We start from the raw sequence: 21925 nt of genomic DNA, 5'->3' as shown, positions 1-21925 counted from the left end.
TAATTTTCACAGGTTTTGATTATCAAAAGATCTTCCAATGTTGTAGGTTGATTGACAGCTTTGAACAGATGGGAATCAAAGTTGACATTATGTGAATTGAATGCTAACAAACAGTAAACACTAATATTTTCACTTTGTCATGTGACTCAAGTTTACATTGAAAATTCCTCTTTGTTTTTACAAGTCTCCCGGCCTGGTTATAGGAAATCAACTTTTCAGATTTCTAGCTAAGATATACCTTTCCACCTTACCTTATTCCATTTGATCTTAAGTTTTTCAGAAGATATATAATTATTTCTACTGGTTCTGAATTTATTAAAGTCCCTTTTTGACTTGTTTTAAAATGAATCATTAGAAATGCTGATTAAAAAAAAAAATAAATATATATATATATATATATATATATATATACAGGGCAATTCAGGAGTAATAGTAAATATTTTGGAAGGTTATAATATTGATTATTCTGAGTAAAAAAGTTCATATAAACATGTGTCCAATTCTCAGTGGATACGGATTGAAACTGGCACACACAAAGCTATTATGAAAGGAATTAAAGAACGATAAATGACTTTTTGAATGATACAAAATGCAAATAATTAACAAATTTTTTACAGTTCACAATAAATGTTCGAAAATCCCATTGCCAACCTCAATGCACTTTGCAACTCTTGTGGTAATATGATGTGTTGTTCTTCTGAGGTTGTCTTGGTGTTCCTTTATGAGGGCAGCAGTATCTAAAAGGCAAGCGACAATTCATCTCTTGTATTCACTTTTCTTTGTATACTGTGCTTTTCATCCATCCCCACAAACAAAAATCTAATGGAGTGAGGTCTTGGAGACCTTGGTGGGCAATGAAGGGACCATGTCAGCTGATCCATCGTTCAGGGAAAATTCGATTTAGATATTATATCACCAGGTGGGTATAATGTGCAGGAGCTCATGTGTCATGCTGGAAGTACATAACAATCCGTGTAGCCAAGGGAACATCCTCCAGTAGTAGTGGAAGTTCATTTTGCAGAAATTCTAGGTAAATTGGCCCTGTAAAATGATTTTGTAACACAACAGGACCAATCAACTGGTTGTTGATGATACTGCACCACATGTTTACAGAGAAGTGATGTTGAAAATTTGTTTCTACAGTGGCATTTGGATTTTTGTCTGACCACCTATGAGAGTTATGGGTGTTGTTGATACCATCATGGGTGAAAGTAGCTTCATTGCTGAACAGTATTAATGGAATTAATCAGCGATTAGCATTTACCCACCGATAAAATTCGAATTGCTGAGTGTCATCTCCTGGTTGAAGGTGCACCCACTGTACGTGAAATGGATACAAGCCGTGCTCACGTAATGTTCACCATACTCTTGTCTGTGGAACACCGATATATGTAGAAATTCTTCATGTGCTTATAGTAGGTCTACGTTCTACCAACTGAAGAATGTGTTCTATTTCATCTACATTTTGTTCATTTGCATGTCTAGAAGAAATATGAGCACTGGGAACTGTACCAGTCTCATGCAGTTTGGTGTTAACACTCTTGAATCCAGTATTCTGCTGTTAGGAAACCATTGATGGTATTCTCTACAAGCAGTAGTAGCACTTCCACTACAGAAACCATATCGGCATATTCAGCATATGTGAAGATGTGTGGCATTCTTAAAAACACTTCTAACACCAAACAGTGTCAGATATAACTGCTTCTTTGTCACATCTGATTCAGGGAGCTGTGCATGCCAGTTTCAAACAGCTGTATCTGGACGCATGAGAATTGGACACATGTTTATATGAATTTTCATTCAGAATAATCAAGATTATAACCTCCCAAAATATTTTACTATTCCTCCTGAATCACCCTGTATATATATGGGCTAGAATTAATAAGTCTTTTATACACACACCAATTTCAATATTGCAATGAGAATCAATGTGTAATTCAAAAAGCTTACTGAAGTTAGATGTAGACATCAGAATGGTATTTATTTATGTTTTTTTTTTTCCCGTACATTTCATAACTTCTTGTGTTGGAATTTTGCTATTGCATTATGTATCCTTTCCTGTAATATATATACAGTTGCAGGCAGTGTTGGAATAACAGATCTTATTTTAAAAAAGTAAATAGGAGTAAAATAAGTGGGTCAGAAGATGGGCATTTTATACCCAATTATAATTAGGAAGTTGCTCATTTACGAGTTATGAAAATGTCACACAACATTTTGTTAAAACAGTGCTTTGGGTTGTCTCTAATGTGGTTATTTTCACTTCCCCACATTGCCTGTTAACCTTTTCAAAAGATGGAATATTGCCTCATCACTAAAATAAATTTTAGACAGTTAAGTGTTTTCACAAGTCAATTACATGACAATATTATCAAGAGCTTGGTTTTTTTTTATGAAAACTCCAAACACAAATGGTATTAGTACTTTGTACCTTTCATGGGTTGAAGGTTGGGAATATGAAAGAAGATACGTTTAAAAGGACAAAGGGCAAGCTGGTTCTTCAGGACACACAGTTGTTCGTGAAGCTAGAATTTTTGGACTAGATGATAAATTTGAAAAAGTAGATTTACTGTAGGAAATAATTGGACGTAAATGGTGATCAGGTTTGTGAAGTTTGATGATACGAAACATATGAGACAAAATGTTATTATGAATACCTTATCATCCTTCCTAGTTAAAATCATCTCCCCTCTTATGAAAACTTCTAAATTTCGAGTGTATAACACATGTCAAGCTTTTGAACAGATAAACTCCATTACAATCTCCGGAAATGATATGTTAGCTTCCTTTGATGTGGTGTCCCTATACACAAATGTTGACCTAGATTACACTTTACAAGCCTTCTTCTTTCTTCTTCTTGGTCCTTAGCTGGCAGATGGGGGAGGCGGTTGGCCACGCAACCAGTATGCTGCTGTAGGTGCCGCAGGGTTTCGGACTTGCTCTGTGATGTTCTTCCATACTTTACGATCCAAGCCTTAACTTCCATACTTTACAAGCCTTACATGATCTTTTAATTTCGGATAGTACCTTAACCAGCCGCACATCACTTAACATTGATAGCATTTTAGAACTCGTCACTGTGTTAATCGGAGCCAGACATTTCTATTTTCAAGGTCAGGTGTACGAACAAATTTTCAGACTACCCATGGGTCTGGGAATATCAGCCCCCACTAACTGAAATATACCTGGCTACCATAGAGCATAAAACTCTTCAACCATTTCCAGCAGGTATTAAACTTTATATCCATTATGCTGATAACATTTTAATAATCGGAGACAAAATTACCATTAACAATCTTTTTTACCAAGTTTAATTCAATTCATCCCAGATTAAAATACACCTTGGAAGAAGAAACAAATAACAATTAATTTTCTTAACCATTTCATATATAAGCTAAATAATAGGCTACGTATGAAAATCTGCAGGGGAAAAAAACAAACACAGGTAAGTAAATATCTACACTTTCATTTGCATCACTCCCCTTAGTGTAAAAAAATCTGTTCTCTATAATCAAGTTTTTAACCCCTTAAAATACCGCAATTCACAGGATGATTTGGCTATTGAGCTAAAATATCTTACAGAAAAATTTACAGCCAGGAAATACCCCATTAAGCTAATTCAACATACTATTTCAGCAGTCAAGGATAACATTAATAATTCTGACAATTCTGTTATAAAAAACCTGACATTTCAAATATTTGCATTGTTCTCCCTTACCATTGTCAGATCGCTAGACGGCTACGTCAAATCTTTATTTATACAGATATTTCCTTAATTTTTTCCACTTATAACAAATTAGGAACCCCCTTTAACAAATACAAAGAAACCCACATATATGACACAAAAGATATTAATAACATGGTTTATTTAATCAAATGCCAGTCTGATTGCAATGTGTGTTACATCGAGAGCACCACCACCACCAACAAATTTGGACTATCCACCACCGCAAATACATGCACATACTATCACGTTAATGGCTTTTGAACACATCAAAGAAATACAGAGCTCTCTCAGTTGATGTGGCAATTACTATTATTAAATTAAATTCAAGCTATAAGCTCCTTCAATAGGAAAACCTCATAATAGAATGGTGCCGTCTTAACACCAAACTTCTGGTTTCCTCTTCTATTTGGAATCTCATGTGAATTAAAATACCATGTGTTCAGCAAAACATTTTGGGTACTTAAGATTTACTAGTGCCAACTGAAGATGATCAAAACAAAAGTCCATCGTTCACAACTATTGGTGCGCCTTCCGTAGCCAGGTGGGAAGGAGCAGCAGTGCGTAGCACACGCTTCTTGATTAGACCGGGGTTCGAGCCCGTCACCACCAAATACGGAAGATGCGGAAAGGTCAGGGAATGACCACCGCATATCCCGGAGCAATATGGCCTTAGTTGCTAATGCTCCTAAAAACCAAACAAACAACAACAACAACTATTGGTCTTAACCCTGTTTTAATATACCATAACTTTTACAGTATTATAATTGACAACTAGAGGATGACGTAGTGCACCTCTCCCTCCTCTGGGCTTAATTCTTTAATTTACATTTTTTAGTTCACGATTCTTAACTTCTGATGTTAGTTTTTTGATTAGAGACTTCCCTTTCCCGTTTCACAGTTCATGTAACTAAAACGGATCATTGAGGTGAGTGCTGTTTTTATTAAGGATTTTTAAGTGTTCATTTAAGAAATTAAAAAAAAAAACTGTAAGTTTAATAATATAGTAAACATTAGTTAATTTTAACTTGAGTCTTATAAATCATAAAATTAACCATTAGATTTAATTTTTTTATTTTTATAGTTACATCGATGAAGCTTCTGGTGAAACTAAGGTACAAAAGTATAAATCTACTGAAACTGCGTATATTTATCAAGTGAAGTTACTAGGCAATGACACTGGAACAGAAATTTTACAAAAGATATGTATCACCTTTTGGATACCTGTAAGTAAATTAATTTTTTTTGCAAAAACCTTACCCATAAAAATTGCAAAAAAATTAAATGGAATTTAAGTAGTCTTATTAGTAACAGAAATTTTTTATAGTTATTTGTCAGGTTTTTCATTTTCTTTGCCGCTTTTTTGAATAATGAAGATGAATCAATGCTTGATCAAAAAAAGGGTGGGGGAAAAAGGCCTCAATTTATAATTTTTGATGTCAACTATTAAGTTTATGTATCACATTTATATAAAGCCAAGTGAATACTGAATCTAGTTTTAGAATTCAGTTTTGGAAATCAAGGTAAAATTGTTTTTGTTTACAAATTATTATTATGCTAGTAATAGCACAATACACATTGTGAGTTGTTGGTTGACCTTTTGCTTTAATAATGTTTTAAAACTAAAATTCATTAAAAAAAGTTTTTTATATTGCATTGATCCCTCTTATGCAGCACCTTTACAATCACAAGCTTCTCTAGTATAGCACATTTCAGATAAATTGCTCTTCCGTATTGAGAAGCATTATTGCTGTTTATTTGTAGCAATAGTATTGCTGTAATATCCAAGGATGGGTAGGAAGGTTCCTGACTTAACTTTACTAAAATACAAACATGAATTACAGGGAGGTATAACCACCTAATTTTAATTTATTGTTTCTGTTTAGTGTAAGGTTTAATTTACACTATGCATACATATTATTAACTGGAGTAAAATAATTCAAAGCATTAAATTTTGAAAAACTAAATTCACATTTAGTCAGATAAATAAGTTATATATATAGGGATATGGCATAACAAAGATATGGAAAAACTTCAGTGGCTGATTTCTGATGCAATTTTGAGTAAAAAAATTCATATGAAAATGGATGTGATTCTGAATAATTAAGGAGTTAAGTAATGTTCGTAGATTCTCGGCAATGCACCAATTCAAGTTTTCAAAACATTGTAAGATACCAGCTGACTTCCTGACTTTCACATTGCATTCGAGCGTGGTTGAGCAAGAGAACATTGTTGAGACAGTACAGCATAATCCTCATGCAAAGGATACCCATGCATCTTGGTGCTTCCTAATGTATGGAATATATTGCTTAAAGAAGGCATGTATCCATACCGGGCCTGGCCCAAAATCCCTGCAGCCCAGAATCCTTGAAAACCAAAAAATCCCGACAGTATCTACTATATTGTAAAAATATACGAATATAATTCTATATATTTATTAGTTTTTTAGTAAGTAAAAATTTAACTTATTAGATAAATTTGGTAGAAAGAATATAAATAAAAATTTTAATGACAAATACCTCTCTCAATTTGAAGACCATGTTTTCTGTTACAGAAACAAACAGTTTTAAAATACGATCAGCAAATAAAAACAACTTAATTTTACTTTATTATATTGTATTTAATTGGTAATTTTTGAATTCAAATTTTGGTATTTGTATAGGGTGTTTCAGCAATAATTATAGGTACAACATTAAAATGCTAAAGATAAAAAAACTCGAAATAAGAATACTTTCAGAATATGAAAATTTAGAGTAATGTATTTTGGCAGCTGCGTCATAAAAATCATTAGCATAACTAAAACTGTAATTATACAGGTATTTGTTATTAGCTGTATGTACTTTCACGAATTTCTTTGACAAGTATAACCATGGGTGCCAGCAGGATATTTTGAAAGGGGTAACAGGTAAAAATATCCAATTTTATTATTATTATTATTATAATAAGAAGAAAATGGGATTTTTTGTTAAAGATTCTGCAGTAGAAGAGGAAAGAATTCTTCTGTTTACAGCAAAAGTAAATATTCAATGCCTATCATGTGCTCAATATTGGATTATGGATGGTACATTTAAAACCGTGCCCACAATTTTTTATCAATATGCACCCGTCGTTAATGAAAACTATCGAATTCTTCCCTTAGTTTACGTGTTGATGATGAATAAGAGTGAAGAAAATTATAAACGTCTGTGTCTAGATATGATTGACATTGCCGAAGAAATTGAATTGAGACCACAGGCCATATTAACTGACCTGAAATTAGCTACAATAAATGTCTCCAAAGGTGAGTTCCCTAACTCTAATAAGGTCTGTTTTTTCCACCTGGGACGATGTGTTTAAAGAAAAATTCAACGGCACCGATGAAGAATTTAGTCTGCTACCTTGACATTTATTCCTTCTGGTGGTGAGATACTACAAGCATTTAATATTCTGAAGCCACATTTACCAAGGGAAGCTAGTGGTGTGATAGAATGGTTTGAAGACAATTATATATATGGAAGAATTAGGTATATGCGTAATGGTACGGTAATTTGCACTCCACCATTATTTCCACCAACATTATGGTCCGTATACGATTCCATTCAACTGGGAATTCCACGCACCCAAAACTGTGTTGAGGCTTGGAACAACAGATGTTCCAAGCCTCAACCTTGTAAAAGATGGGAGTTTATAGATGGAAGAGCACATATTGACGTATATAGGGTCATTGAGGAATTTCAGAAAGAACAGCAACAGGTTGATAACCAGGCTGAATGCATACATCATGGTGAATCCTGTCCAAAACGCAAGAAGGCGACAAACGAGAATAATGAGGGTTGTGAGCGATCGCAAAAATAGATCTGTGATGGATTCGCAGTACGCAATACCTTTGTGGTATTGCACACAATATAGCTTTATAAATATTATTTTATTTTATGTATATATATAAAGTGTTGTTTATTCATTAATATTATATAAAATATTAACATTATCATATACTGTTTACATAACTGCAATGTACATGTTCCATGCGATCAAATAAAAATTTAAAGTTTTTAGTGGCCATTTTGATTACATGAAAAACATTTTTTATCGCAAACAGTTTCTGAGATATGGACTTTAACTTTGGTTTTTTAAAATAGAATCGAAATGTCTGGATTTTTTAGGCGGCACTGATTCATACCACGTGTACTACTTCGAATCTGGAGATTCTATCCAGTGGGTGGATTTTGAATTTTGAAATTTCCATTTGCTTCATCACTATACATTCTATATGGTGATGAAGCCCAATTCACCCAAGATAGTGTCAAACACACACCCACACACACACACACACACACACACACACACGTCCCATGAGACTGTGACAAAGTAATTTTCAACATCGATTCAGTGTTAATGTGTGGTGTGGAATCCTCTGCGATTAGTTGATTCAGCAAAATGAATTGTCACAACTGTTAGAAGATGTACTATTGGCTACACAACATAATTTTCCTAATGTACTTCCAACTTGACAGAGCACCTCCTTGTTGACCAGTTCCCTGGTTTAATTGATTGGTCACAGTGGTTCACAAAACTGGCCACCTAGATTTCTCATACTGGAACTGGTCAAATTGTTCATTCTATATATAGTAAATTGATGATAAATAAAGTTATTATGTTTGGGAACCACTGCATTAGAGTTTTGCATGTAGGGATGGGTGAAAGATCTTGTATACCAAGTGTAACTGCAATTCATGTTGATAAAAACAGTGCATCAAACTTTACCATAGTTGGGTGCATTATGGCCATGTTCCCCCTTGTGCTGTAAAGACCACAAACAAACATCAGATTTCTCAGATTTTTTTTAAATTCAACATTGTTTTCCTTGCTAAAACACAAGATCAGTATCTTGTCTGTTTAGATCATTTTTAAAATTTTCATTCTTTTTAATATCATATAAAAAAGGTTGCAAGTTCCAAAAAAGTAAGTGTACTACATCAACTTGCATATAAGCCATTGCTTCATAAACACTGAAAAATAAGCTAAAAAGTCAATGTTATCTATTAAAATATTTATGAAAAGTGAAAAATAGCCTTCAAAAGGATGGGGGGGGGGGTCTCTGCTTATAATGTTATTTTGGACCAGTCACTATAACAGGAGTTTACTGCATATGATTATGATTATTATTAGCTATATGGTGCAAGGAAGCCTGAGGCTTATGCTGCACCAGCCAAAAAAAAAAAAAACAAATACCTGAATTACTCTGAGAGAGAGAGAGAGAGTCAGAATTAGAAGGGAATCACCAAGAAAGAGAAGAATGATGATATCCAGCTTAGGACCCCTGGGTGTGTGCCAAGTCCATGCTCACCAGATGTGAGCCCCTGGGGTTATGCAGTAGCACATTATGGGTGCTACAGCAGGTGATTAAACATCTAAACAACACAACTGTCAGTTTCTAGTAAATAAAACCTCATTCCTCACATAGGACAAATGTTGTTATCAACCAACAAATATTAAATTCCTAAATGGCTTACAGCATGAGTAAGCGAAACTCTGAATGTTTACTGTGTACTTCACATAAATATTAAAATTTGACAAATTTTAATTAATGAAGATTTGTGTTGGAGTATTGATTTTATTATTCCAAATGACAATTTGATAATGCATAATTTTCTCATCTTCCTTATGTAGAGAAATCCTATTATTGGAGATAAATTTGCAAGCAGACATGGTCAGAAAGGTGTCTGCAGCCATAAGTGGCCAGTGGAAGATATGCCATTTACAGAAGAAGGTCTGACTCCGGATATAATTTTCAATCCCCATGGATTTCCTTCTCGTATGACAATTGGTGAGTAAGATTACTTGTTTATGACAAAGAGAATGTTCTTATCCACCTAATGTGTAGGCCATATTTTAAAAACCCATATGTTAAGTGGAAACCATAAATCCCACATTACAATGAAAGATACATTTCCCTGCTTATGCCAAATTTTTTCTTCTGCTTTCCAGTCAAAATTTTGAACAGTTTTCATGAATTAACAAATTATCACATAAGCAATACAGTATATAAAAACAAAGAAATGAAAATAATACCATCCGTAGCCAAGTTGTCAGGAGTGGGAGTGCAGTAACACACGCTCTTTGAGTAGACAGGGGTTCAAGCCCCGACTGCTAAATACGGTCGATTTACCAACCCGCATGGTAGATTATGGTCTATTTCCTTCAACATGAATTGCGGAGGAGGCTTCCATCCTGCAGTGGATTGAAAATGGCTGAAGTTTACCTTTTTTATGTATCAGTACCACTTATCCACTGGTCCTGCTCCACAGTAAACGTAATAGTTACGTTTACTGTGGTTAATGAACTTTAAGTGGTTACTACTTGCTTTATGGACTATTGTTATGAGTGGGGTAGGTACCATGTGATGGTGTAATCAGGGTGTGCTACTTCAAAAAGAGCTAAACCTAGGCAGACAGATAGACACTAATAATATCACTTGGTTTAATATTGATGAATGTGGTTTACTGCATTTGGTTAGTGCTACACCTCAGGTAGTTTATAAGAAAAACATGTTAGGTTTTGCAATTATCCTTGGGGTAATTGTATAACCCAAAATGAAGTTCTATGAGCAGTGGAGGTAGGCTATTTAAAACAGCCCAACTGGTTCTGTCGAGGATATATGGGAAAATTGCTATTGGGATAAAGAGTTGATTATCATATTGTTTAAGGCAGCTGTTCACAACTGGTGGTTCGCGAATCCCTGGGGGGGTTCACACTAAAAAATTTGTAATGCCATCTGCTTAGATTTATGTAGGTATATTTTTGTAAACTACAAAATATCTAATATTAAACAATAGAGTAAAATGAAATTAAATATAAAGTAAAGAATTGCCAACAAAAGAAACCACATCTCCCACAATTCCTTATAATTAGTTTACTATCTTACTATATATTGTGTTAAATAAATGTTTTCCATATTAAATTTTTTTTCATTCTCAAAAACCCATTGTTATGTATAATTATATTATATTATATAGTATAATTATATTAGAAGGAATTGTATTATTACACAATATCGCTTATAAAAACATAGCACTGGAAATATTTTATAATAAAAATTCAGAACTATTATGTGCTTTCAGAGAAATAGCCTTAGCGGTTTGCAATAAAAATGTTATTTTGAAAGGGGTTTGCAAATAAAAAGGGTTGGGAACTGCTGGTTTAAGGCAATGGCTACATTGCATCCTGGTACAGCATACATATATGGAAACTTCAGTTTAGGAAGGACAAATCTGTTGGAAAGATGCAAAGAAGAGCAACAAGATTAGTTGGAGGAACAAAAGGATATTCTTATCAAGAAAGACTAAGACTGTAAATTGCACTCTCTTGAAACCTGGCATCCATATGATGAACTAATTGAAGTGTATAGATATTTAAGAGAGTTAAGTAAATGAAATACAAATGGCATTTTTTTTACTTTTCTAAATTCAGAAATTTGCATTCAGCCAGAGAGTTATTGATTGTTGGAATAGAATTCCATCTAAAGGTTGTGAAAGTATGTAGTTTGAGTGAATTTAAATAAGGTTTGGACAAATTATTAGAAGGAATGGGCAATTAAATTAAATAAAAAGTTTTTTTTTTTAATGTTGCTGGTGCTGTATAAATTTTCTTGCCTGCATTTTACTAACACTAATTTGCTTCGGCCTACTTATATTCACTGTGATCCTAAAAACAAGTGGAGTATGAAATTAAAACACACAGATTAAAACTTAGTATTTTTACTGGTAATGATGAAGTGGTTGCAAAGATGTCTTATTTCATATTCACTTCCTTTCTTTTGGAATTCAGCTGCAGTTGATGAGCATAGCATTATTTCTACAGTTGAGAGCGTTAACAACTAAGTATGTGGCATTTCTGTTTAAACTTATTAGATCCCTCCCTGCCATAGGGGTTTTTGCAACCTCAGCAGCACCTTATCCCTAAAGTGCATTTTGTGTTTGAATGTGCCGGTTAAAATTAAGAAACATTTTAATTACTAGAAAGAGACTTAGCTTTTGCATGCTTTAATAGTCTCAAGTGTCTATAAAGGCATGCATGAATGCAGGCTAATTCAATCCACGAATAGAAGTCACTACCGCTAAAAATTTAAATCAAAACCTTTAATAGGAAATCAGCATACTGTATTACAGTCGAAATTGGTTATAACAAGCATCAAGGGACCGACCAAGTTTCCTCGTTATAACTGTTGCTCACTATATCAGTGATAGTGGAGAGGGGGGAAACCCCTGGGGCCATTAAACAATGAACACTTTATATCAGTGAGGAGTTAAATTTACCTCCTATTTTTTTTAATTCTGAACAACTCGATAAAAAGACAGATTCAAAAAAGAAAGAAATATTAAAGAGAAAAAAATGAGTACTTTATATATCTACATATTATTTGTATTAATATGCTTGTATAAACTACAATACACTTAATATTAAACACAATTTATTTTAAAATTAAATTTTAATTTAATTTTAAAATAAATTGTGTAATTTTAAAAGTAAATAAAAGAAATGATACACTTAATACTAAACACAATTTATTTCTCTGTAATTAAAAACAATACTATTTAATAATAAACACGATTTCAATTTATGAATCTTAAAAATTGATGTTTGTTTTAAAGATTTTGCTTTTGATATTTCTTTCCTCTTAAAACATTCAATGTGTTAAAAGTCTCATTACTTGCCTCAGTTCCTTCAAAAAAAAATTGACTGATGTGACCATTGCACCTTGAGCTTGTCGGCACTGATTTTGATTCACTTTCAATTGTCATTATATCATCGTCATTGTTGAGCACAGCACCTACAATGTCACTCTCTGTAGGAAGACCACTAGTTAATAAGTTGTCATCAACTCATACAAATTCATCGATGTTATCTGTATTAAAACCTACAATGTTGTTACATAGCAACCATTCGGACAATGGTAAGTTGTTTTCTTCGTTTCCATCTCTTTATCTCGAATTGAAATATCATTTGAATTTAATTTTGATTTCTTGAAGCAATTCGATATGGTTATCGAAGTAAGGTTGTTCTACACATCATTCAATAAATTTATAGCATCCGATATAGACATAGACTTGGTAAGTTTGTGTTCTCTTTGACTGATCAGATGTAGAACTAGAAATCTTTTATAAAATCCTTTCAAACTCGTGATTACACCTATGTTTATTGGTTGCAAAATTGATGTCACATTGGGAGGCAGAAACACTAGCTTAATGTTGGACAAATTTTGAATCTGGGGATGTTCAAGACAGTTACCAGCTAACAATAAAATATATTTATTCTTTTTAATAGCTCCTTATTCCAATCATTTATGTATTCCTGAATAATGTCCGAAGTCATCCAAGCTTTCTTGTTTGCAGTGTAATTCACAGGAAGTTTCCTTACATTTTTGAAACACCGAGGTTTTAATGATTTTCCGATAACAAACAGTTTCTTTTTTTATCAGTTCCTGTTATATTTGTGCATACAAGCACCGTAAAGTGAGCCTTTGGTTTTTTCCACCAACACATTTTTCCCCTTTGAATTTAAATGTATTGTCAGATGTCAAATTATTAAAAAGTCCTGTTTCCTTTTGGAGTTCTGCAGCTAGTTCTTTGATGCTAATACAATTATCTTCCAGAATTAAAGCCTCAATATTTGCAACACCCTCTTCTGTTACAGCAGTTGCTGGGCATCCTGGGATTTCTTCATCATGCACTGAGGTTCTCTCATATTTGAATTGTTCATACCAATGTGCAACAACACTGTAACTTAAGCAGTCTTCTCCATAAGCAGCAACCATTTCTTCATGGATTATTTTAGGTGTTTTCCCTTGCAGAAAGAGGATCCGAATCACTGATCTGTATTTCACTTTATCAGTTAAATAAAGTGTGACACTTTATTTAATTCAGGGCTGCAAAGAAAAAAAAAATGAATTATCAGATTGAAAAAAAAATTTGTCTAGTTGCTGTAGAGATTTCAAGATATCAAACAAAAAAATTTCATCTTTCTATTGCAACTACTTCTGGGTGAATACAAAATTTTTTTGAAACCTCCTCATATTATTCACAAGGTAGCCATTGCTAATTTAAACCAACTTGGTGTACATACAGAAAAAGTAAAAAAAAATCTGCAAACTAAAAAAGTTCACAGATAATTGTTTTAAAAGCATATTGTATATATAAGAAATACGATATAAGATATAAAATTTTAATAACCCACACTTTCAGAAATATGGTATAGTAAATATAATTAGCCATTACTTTACAAACAAACATTAATATGAAAATTAATTTCTTTTGTTTTTAATATTTAACTAATATTTTTCCATATTAATACCATTTAAATTTAGTGCAGTTAAAAATGTGTGGATTCGAGTTATCCTAAGTTAAATTAGATTGATAATGCTAAGATTTTTTTTGTGACAATTGAGTGAACTGTTTTTAAGTCTTTCTTCAATTTGAGAATTTTTTTCCCTTTTCCATTGAGAAAAAAAAAAGAAACCTAATAAAAATATATTGGTACACAAATATAAAAGATTAGCATGGTACACTTGCTAATCTTTTATGTTATTTAGTGGGTGTGTCGTGCCAGTACTTTATACCTGATTGGATTTGAGAATAATCATTCAAAGATGTGGAAAACAGAAGGTGCGAAACTGAATTTTTGTGCTGCACTGCATCTTTTAAAACTTACATTTTATTTTCACATGTGTAAACTAGTACATTCTAGGCATAGGTAGACTTTGAAAATTATTTGTTGGACTCAATTTTTCTTCAGAACTGTTTCACTCAAATGAGATTTGCAAACTATTATTAATAAGGGAAGTCGGCAGGGATCTGGAATTAAATTTCACTATAGTAAAATTTTTGTTAAATCTGTATTCTTTGTAACAGGATATTACTGTGTACTACTTATTTTTTTTTAATGGGTGATATCGCCTTGACCTATTCAAATGTGATATCATCATAATTAAGAATAGAATGGAATAATCTTTAATGGCATAGTGATGAAATCTCTAAAAAAATATATGAAAAGTTGACAAAATTGAAATAAGACTGGAAAAAAGTTTTTGCAGAACGACTGTGCACATTATTTGGGATGTTCTGTTTAAATAAATAAATGATTTTATTACCAAGAATAATGTGTGGAAGCCCATGATGACCTCTTAGTTAGTGGTCGAGAGAAAACAGAATTGGAAAATTTATACAAGTTGAAATATTTAGTTTTTTAGTTGCTCTTAACATACAAAGTCTTTGAAATGATCCATTGTTGCTTTGCTTGAATTACTTTATTGTTTTATCTATTATTTTATGTCATTGTGGTGGATAATGGTTGTCTGCCAGTTTTATCCCTGTAGGCTATATACATTGCTGACAGTCTATGCCATAGTGGTTGATCAATTGAAGTGCACTGTCAGGAAATAGTCTTCCCATTTGATGTGACCTGTTAAATGATAGCCATTAAAATTGAAACTGTTAATTTTCAGGAAAACTATCATGATTTAAAAGAGAGAGAAAACCATGAAGGTATTATGTAATGAAGCTATACAAAAAGTTTGAATGGTCACATGATCACAAATCAAATGAGAATATCCACAGTCGGATATCGTGGAAATTTCCAATTGAATGCTAGCATTAAGTAACTTCTTAACTTTAAAGGAAATTTTTGTTAAAAATGTCATGTAGGCTGTATATATTTTAACTGAAAACAAAAATATAAAATAAATATTATCTGTAGTTCAGCAGCTTTTGTTTTATGACATTTGTAATGCATACACTGCTCACATGCATACCTTTGAAAGAATAATATGGACGGAAGTAAGAAGTGAATGTAGGATGGTTTCGCCGACCGGGCTAGCCGGGTGGGTAAAGTGCCTGCCTAGCAACCCAAAGGTCGAGGGTTCGAATCCCGCCTCGGGCATGGATCAGAGTACTGCAAAAAACCTTGGGAGCTGCATTATGGCCACAGAAGCCGATGCCCCAACAACTACCAAAAAAAAAAAAAAAAAAAAAGTAGGATGGTTTCTCAGTTTATTGTTTATTACTTCAGCATTTCTATATTTTTTAACAATACATTTGGATATAATGACAATCTGCTATAACACACTGATTAGAAAAAGAGACACACTTCACTGTATGTAAATAGCAAATATTTATTAAATTTAATCAAGTCAGTAACTTGCCAGTTTTTTTTAATTTTGACAATTATTTTTCTCAGTTAGAGATCCAAAAAAAAAAAAAAAAAAGATAGTAATGTAAGGTTATGTCATAGTTTATATTTAAATAAATTTAATAGTATTTTTTATTTACTCACAGTGAAGCATTTCTTTTATTTTGTTTAGTGGATCTGCATGGTTTAGTTACGCCCTTCAGTTCTAACATTTAGAAATTTTTTTAAATATCTCTCAAATTTCATTATAATGGATTTAGTGATATTGAAAATAATAAAATCTGATAAAAGGAAATAACAATATTTCCTTCAACAAATTGTGTTTATTTCATTGCTTGTAGCCATTGGGTACATGTTGAATTTACTTATTAAATAAAATAATGTTAACAGCTTAATTTGCTTGTCGTTTTTTTTTTTTTTCTAATTCAGACTTTTTGAAATTTCAAGGTATGATGATTGAAAGCATGGCTGGAAAATCAGCAGCACTCCATGGATTAGTACACAATGCTGCTCCTTTTGAATTTTCTGAGTCAAATTCAGCTGTTGAATATTTTGGAAAGCTTTTAGAAGCTGGTAAGTTCTTGCTTCTTCTGTTCTCACTAAAGTGTGTGTGTGTGTGTGTGTGTGTGTGTGTGTGTGTGTGTGTGTGTGTGTGTGTGTGTGTGTGTGTGTGTGTGTGTGTGTGTGTGCAGAGGGAGCATATGCTCCACCTTAACCAAAAATTTTAAATTAAAGAGAAAAAGAATTAAAAAACTCAAAAGCCTGGTTGCCATGTCCCCCCTCCCTTATGATGATACCTGTGTGCGTGTGTGTGTGTGTGTGTGTAAAATCTAGGCTTACAGGTATATATTGTATGTAGTTATCCTGAAAATTATTAAGAAAATTTCTAAAATTCCTGGAGATTTTGTTGAAATGAAATTTTGTTTTAAATATGTTATGTACTTAACCATGGGCATGAAAAATTTTTGGGGGCCTATAATATTCTAGTAACAGGCATAAAACTTAATTTTTGTGCATTGTAATTCTTCTCTGGAAAGATATATTGTTCCAAAGAACAGGAGTAGAAAAGGTATATTATGAGGATGAAAAGTTAGCTTTGTGAGTTTTGAGTTTAAGCGAGAATTGGATGTTAACATGTGTTCTAGCTAGTTTGTAAGAAAGAGTTATAATTAAAGATGCTAATTCAGAATAATAATGCACTTGGAAATATCTTCAGTAGAGGCACATCTTTTTGATAAAGAAAAGAGTGAATTGTAAGAGAGGGATCATTAATTAACCATGACTGCTCTCTCTTGAATAGAATCTAAGCAATTAAGAGAGCTTTGAGGGCACTACTCCAGATGCAAGACCCTTCTGTTACAGTATAATTGTTTCACCAGTTGTCACTTATTTGGAGAGGTCTAGGTTTGAGTCCCATCATACACTGGAAAAAAATCTAAAGGCTGCTTCAGTCAGAGATTTTGTCAGCCAATTCCATGTGTCATGACTAGGGATTGCCCCTGTGAGTTATTACAGATTTTTTAGCTCACACAAATGCAAATCAGTCTGTAGGTGCAAAGATGCCATTTAAGGATCTCTGAAGAGCATTGTCGTTGCCTGTGTGTCTTTAAGAAACTGTATTCCAGTCTTAATCTCCCTGCATCTGTGCATATGTTTTTAACTGTGATGAAATATGGCTATTACTAATGAACCTAAAAACCAACAGCCAGATCTGGGAAGAGTATTTCCATGTTATGGCAAATGTGATTTGTACAGAATTAGCTCCATCCATTGCCCATTGACAGCATTTAATTTTAAAAAAATAATACCAAGAGAAAGAGAAAACAATATTACTGGTGTTCCCAGAAAGGTTAGAAGTTAGGGTTATCCACACTAAAGATGTGTATGTTTCTGTTCTTTGTGTAGAAATTCCAGTATTGAAGATAAACACAGGATATGTAGACTTGTTTTTGCAAGAAATAAGATAGATTTTAGAAGGATTGAAGTTAACTAAGTTTGTTTCCTGCCCATTGGAGCAATTATGTAGTTATGACTGTGTGTGTGATTAGTCTAGAAAGTGGAATGTAATATCTTCAGTAAAAAGTATGGGTAGGATTTCCAATCAATGGAGGTCATTAATACATGTGGAAAAGAGTGTGGCAAAAGAATGGAACTATGGGATGCTTCAACGCCACTTAAGAAGTCAGAAGACATGGAGCCATCTATTGTCACACTTGAAATATGAAGACTGCACCAAAAAGATATCAAGCTTCTTGAAAGAGCCCAAAGACAGGAAACATGCTTGGTAAGATCAGCAAAAAAGGACATCTATGTGAGGAAAGATTTTAGATATGTGGGCCACAGAGCTTGGTAACTAGGTACTTTATAGTATAACTAATTAAGGTGTATAAAGCTTGGAGAGGAGATTGCAAAATGAATGAGGGTGAAATTTTCACTTTTATGAATGATTCCAGAAATAGGGACCATAAATTCAGATGGGGAGGGGGAATGGTCTAGGTGGGATTGCAGAAAATTTTCTTTTAGTCAGCTAGTTGTTAATTACTTGAATAAATTCCCTCTGTGGATGCTGAAAGTTTGAGGAAATTCCAAGGTCAGCTGGATAGGTACAAAATAGTCAAATAGGTAGTTTATTTTTATTTTTGAGATTAATTTTGATCATAAGTTGCATTTAATATCCAAAGATTCTGCCCTGTGGTAGCTAAATTTACTAACTGGCAAGTGCTGTTTATTTGTGTCATTAGTATTGCAAAGTTAGGAGAAATGGAAGTGTTTTGATTGCTTAATTTTGTGTTCAGTAAAGATATGTTTAAGACATGTAGGATTTAGGGCTAAAAAGCTTGAAAAACTGCTGGAAGGGTGTACTGTCATATAAGTTAGTGCATTAGCATCATTTCTATACACATTAAACTAACCAAAGTTGCATACAGCGGCATCATTACAATAACATCTCATATTGTGAATTCCTTCACAACAAGTTGCATATCTCAATATACCTTGAATAAGTAATGCTTCCCCAGTAGAGATGACTATTGTTATTTATTCTCAGTGTGCACCATCACCTAGACAGCTGTTTCAGGGCTATTTGGCCATCATCAGTGAGTGGTGAGATACCCTGATGGTGTAACAGTTGACAACCCAAATGTGAATTAATTGTGCAATATGAGAGATGCCAAGCAAGGTGTAATTTAATGTGCATAGGATATAGAAATAAAATGGCTTAAATCCTACAAGTATATGATAGTAAACTCTTCCTGCAGGCAGAGGTTCTTTAGCCCTAAATATTACATGTATTCAGCTACACTCCCACTTGGCATCTCTCATTGTGCAATTAATTCACAACTAGGTTGTCAACTGTTATACCATTTGGGTATCTACCCACTTACCCATGAGGGGCCAAATAACTCTGAAATGGCTGTCCACTGAGAATAAGTAATAGTAGTCTTCTCTACTGGGGAAGTGTATTTATTCGAGGTATTGCAGTGAAGCAATAAACAATATCAGATGTTATGTAATGATGCTATTGCACTCACTTATATGTCAGATATGTTTAAGTTAATGAAGATATGGTGTCTCTATTTTTTTCTCGGGAGATGTAGTTCAAAGTACAGTTGATCCATCTTCATGAACAGATGGACACAGTTGAGATGGAAGTTGGTTTTTTTTTTTTTTTTTTTTTTGTCACAGTTACGCAAAACTCTGGACTTGAAGGGATATAGTAATATTTAGATTTGCTAATAGTGTAGTAGTTGTAGTAGCAACAAATGATGCAAGAACACAAGCTTATATATATATATATATTTTTTTTTTATGAAAACCCCAAACACGAAAGGTATCAAAACCTATAGTACTTAGTACCGTGCATGGGTTGAAGGAGAAGTATGGGGGAAGGGGGGTGCCGGAAACTTTGCTCTAGAGACTAAACATGGGTTTCACCACTTCAAGCCTCAGCCAAAAAAAAAAAACCTACACACTTCACCCAGCCATAGTCTCCAAGAATTTGTCTAGTATTTCCTTCAATTTATTCAAACCATCCACTTCCACAACAGCAGATGGAAGTATATCCCAACAATCAACCATCCACTGGCTGAAGACAAACTTCCACACAATCTATCCTGCAACCATCCTTTCTCAGCTTAAATTTATATCCCCTCATGTGTGTAGTCTCAGCAATAGGAAGAATGCCATTCACATTCAGTTTACTCAATCCATTCAAGAAGCACCTTTCTCTGTACCCATTCCAGCAGATCTACATCCTTACTAAAGTGAGGCTTCAAGACCTGCATTACTCAAGATGTGGCCTAACCATGGTCTTTTTTACAAAGAGATAATTATCTCCTTATCCCTGCTAGAAAAGTTTATATATATCATTTACAAAATCCCATGAGCTGAAGTATTGAAAACAATAATGGGTCCAGCACTGAACCTTGGAGACTCTACTAATAACATTAGTCAACAAAGAGGAGTACCTGTTAATAAACACTCTCTGTCTTCTTCCACTTAACCATCCCTTTTATTCATAGCAGTAACTTTCCTTTAATGCCACATTGCTCCTGTTAATACTGCAGTCTTTTATGTGCAACAGTATCAAGCCTTCCTGAAATCCAAGCATATGATATTAAATTTATTTTTTGCATCCAGCTCCTTGGGCACTGCATCATAGTAACCTATCAGATTGGTTAGACAAACCAACTCATAACAAATCCATGCTGTGACTGCAGTATAATTGTATTTCCTGTTCAAATAGTCCTGCATTACTTCTTTAACCAGTGGCTCCATTATTTTCCCCAGAACAGATGTTAAGCTAACAGGTCTGTAATTACTTATGTAAACTTTTATTCCCCCTTTATGAATTGGGGGATATGTTCACACACCTGCAGTCCATGGGGACCCCCCCTAAATCCAAGGATTCTCTCATAATTATGGCTAAGGATTTGCCTACCTCATTTGCTGCCTCCCCCTAATATTACTGGATAGATCCCATTCTCCCAAGGTGCTTTTATGTTAAGCTTCAAAAATTTCTTTCCACTTACAAAGTCATTTAGCTCCCTGTTGGAGTGTGATAAACTTCTGGCATCCCCCTCCCCTAAAGAATTCTTCACATATGAATATAGATGCAAAATACCTATTAAATTTGTCAGTAACCTGAGCAGAGTTATCAACAGTTAAACCATTGATGTCATTGGTCCAGTGTGATCCAATCCCTTCCATCTACTGTTAATATAAGCATAGAAGCCTTTTCTGCTTTTTCTTTGCATTCTATGTCAAGACTTCTCATAATCTGCCTTAACTTGCCCAACCTCCTTTGTGACTTGATTCCAGCGATTTACATATACCATAGGCTTCTCTATCACCTGACAATTTATATGCATCCCATGCATTTTTCTTCTCTGTCATATGTCTCAATAGTTCATCTGACATCCATTTAGGTATACGCCTTGAACAGTATTTCTTCATTGGTATGAAAAGCATAGTAGCTTCTATGATTACTTCCCTGAATACATCATCAGTTGGTCCCACTGAATATCATTTAAAAACTGTCTGAGACCACTGTAGTCACCCTTATGAAAGCAAAAGCCTTTACCTTGACAGTAGTTATGTCTTTAATTAAATTCCACATTAGTGCATTGTGATCACTGTTACCTAGTGGGCCTTTTACCTGTAGCTTCTTACTACATGTGGAATCACTGCTGAAGGCCAGATCAAGATTATTGCTTCTTTTTTTTGCCTCTCTAAAATGCTGCTGTAGAAACAGTCATCCAAGAAATCTACAAAAGTCTTCCTAGTGTATGAGTGACCAATCCACAAATTCCAGTCAACATCTGAAAAGTTAATATCTCCCATTATAAGACATTCTGATTTACTAGTCCACACTTATCTGTATAGCTGTTTACTATACTCATCACAGTCATGAGACCTATAACATATTCCTACTTTCAATTTTGTTTTCCCGGTGCTTCTATCACACCAAACTGGCTCAACATTGCACTGGTCACCCATGTTGACTGGATGTAGTGCCTTCAATTTAATATGCTTCTTAAC

The 21925-nt window shown here is 33.7% G+C and overlaps 1 protein-coding gene across 2 annotated transcripts in view; it reads left to right on the top strand.

Moving 5' to 3' along the window:
• The window catches only part of Polr1B (RNA polymerase I subunit Rpl135), a 332313-nt gene that overhangs the window by 271480 nt on the left and 38908 nt on the right, over positions 1-21925 (top strand). For both annotated transcript variants that reach the window (XM_090381414.1, XM_090381406.1), the window contains 3 exons: positions 4809-4950; positions 9374-9530; positions 16334-16459. In XM_090381414.1, the coding sequence (XP_090237540.1) occupies positions 4809-4950; positions 9374-9530; positions 16334-16459 (425 nt within the window). The remainder of the gene's footprint in view (positions 1-4808; positions 4951-9373; positions 9531-16333; positions 16460-21925) is intronic.

Source organism: Mastigoproctus giganteus, chromosome 1 (assembly GCF_048544385.1).
Source record: "Mastigoproctus giganteus isolate SK-2022 chromosome 1, ASM4854438v1, whole genome shotgun sequence".
Taxonomy (NCBI): Eukaryota; Metazoa; Arthropoda; class Arachnida; order Uropygi; family Thelyphonidae; genus Mastigoproctus; species Mastigoproctus giganteus.
This window is presented reverse-complemented; position numbering and strand designations above follow the sequence as displayed.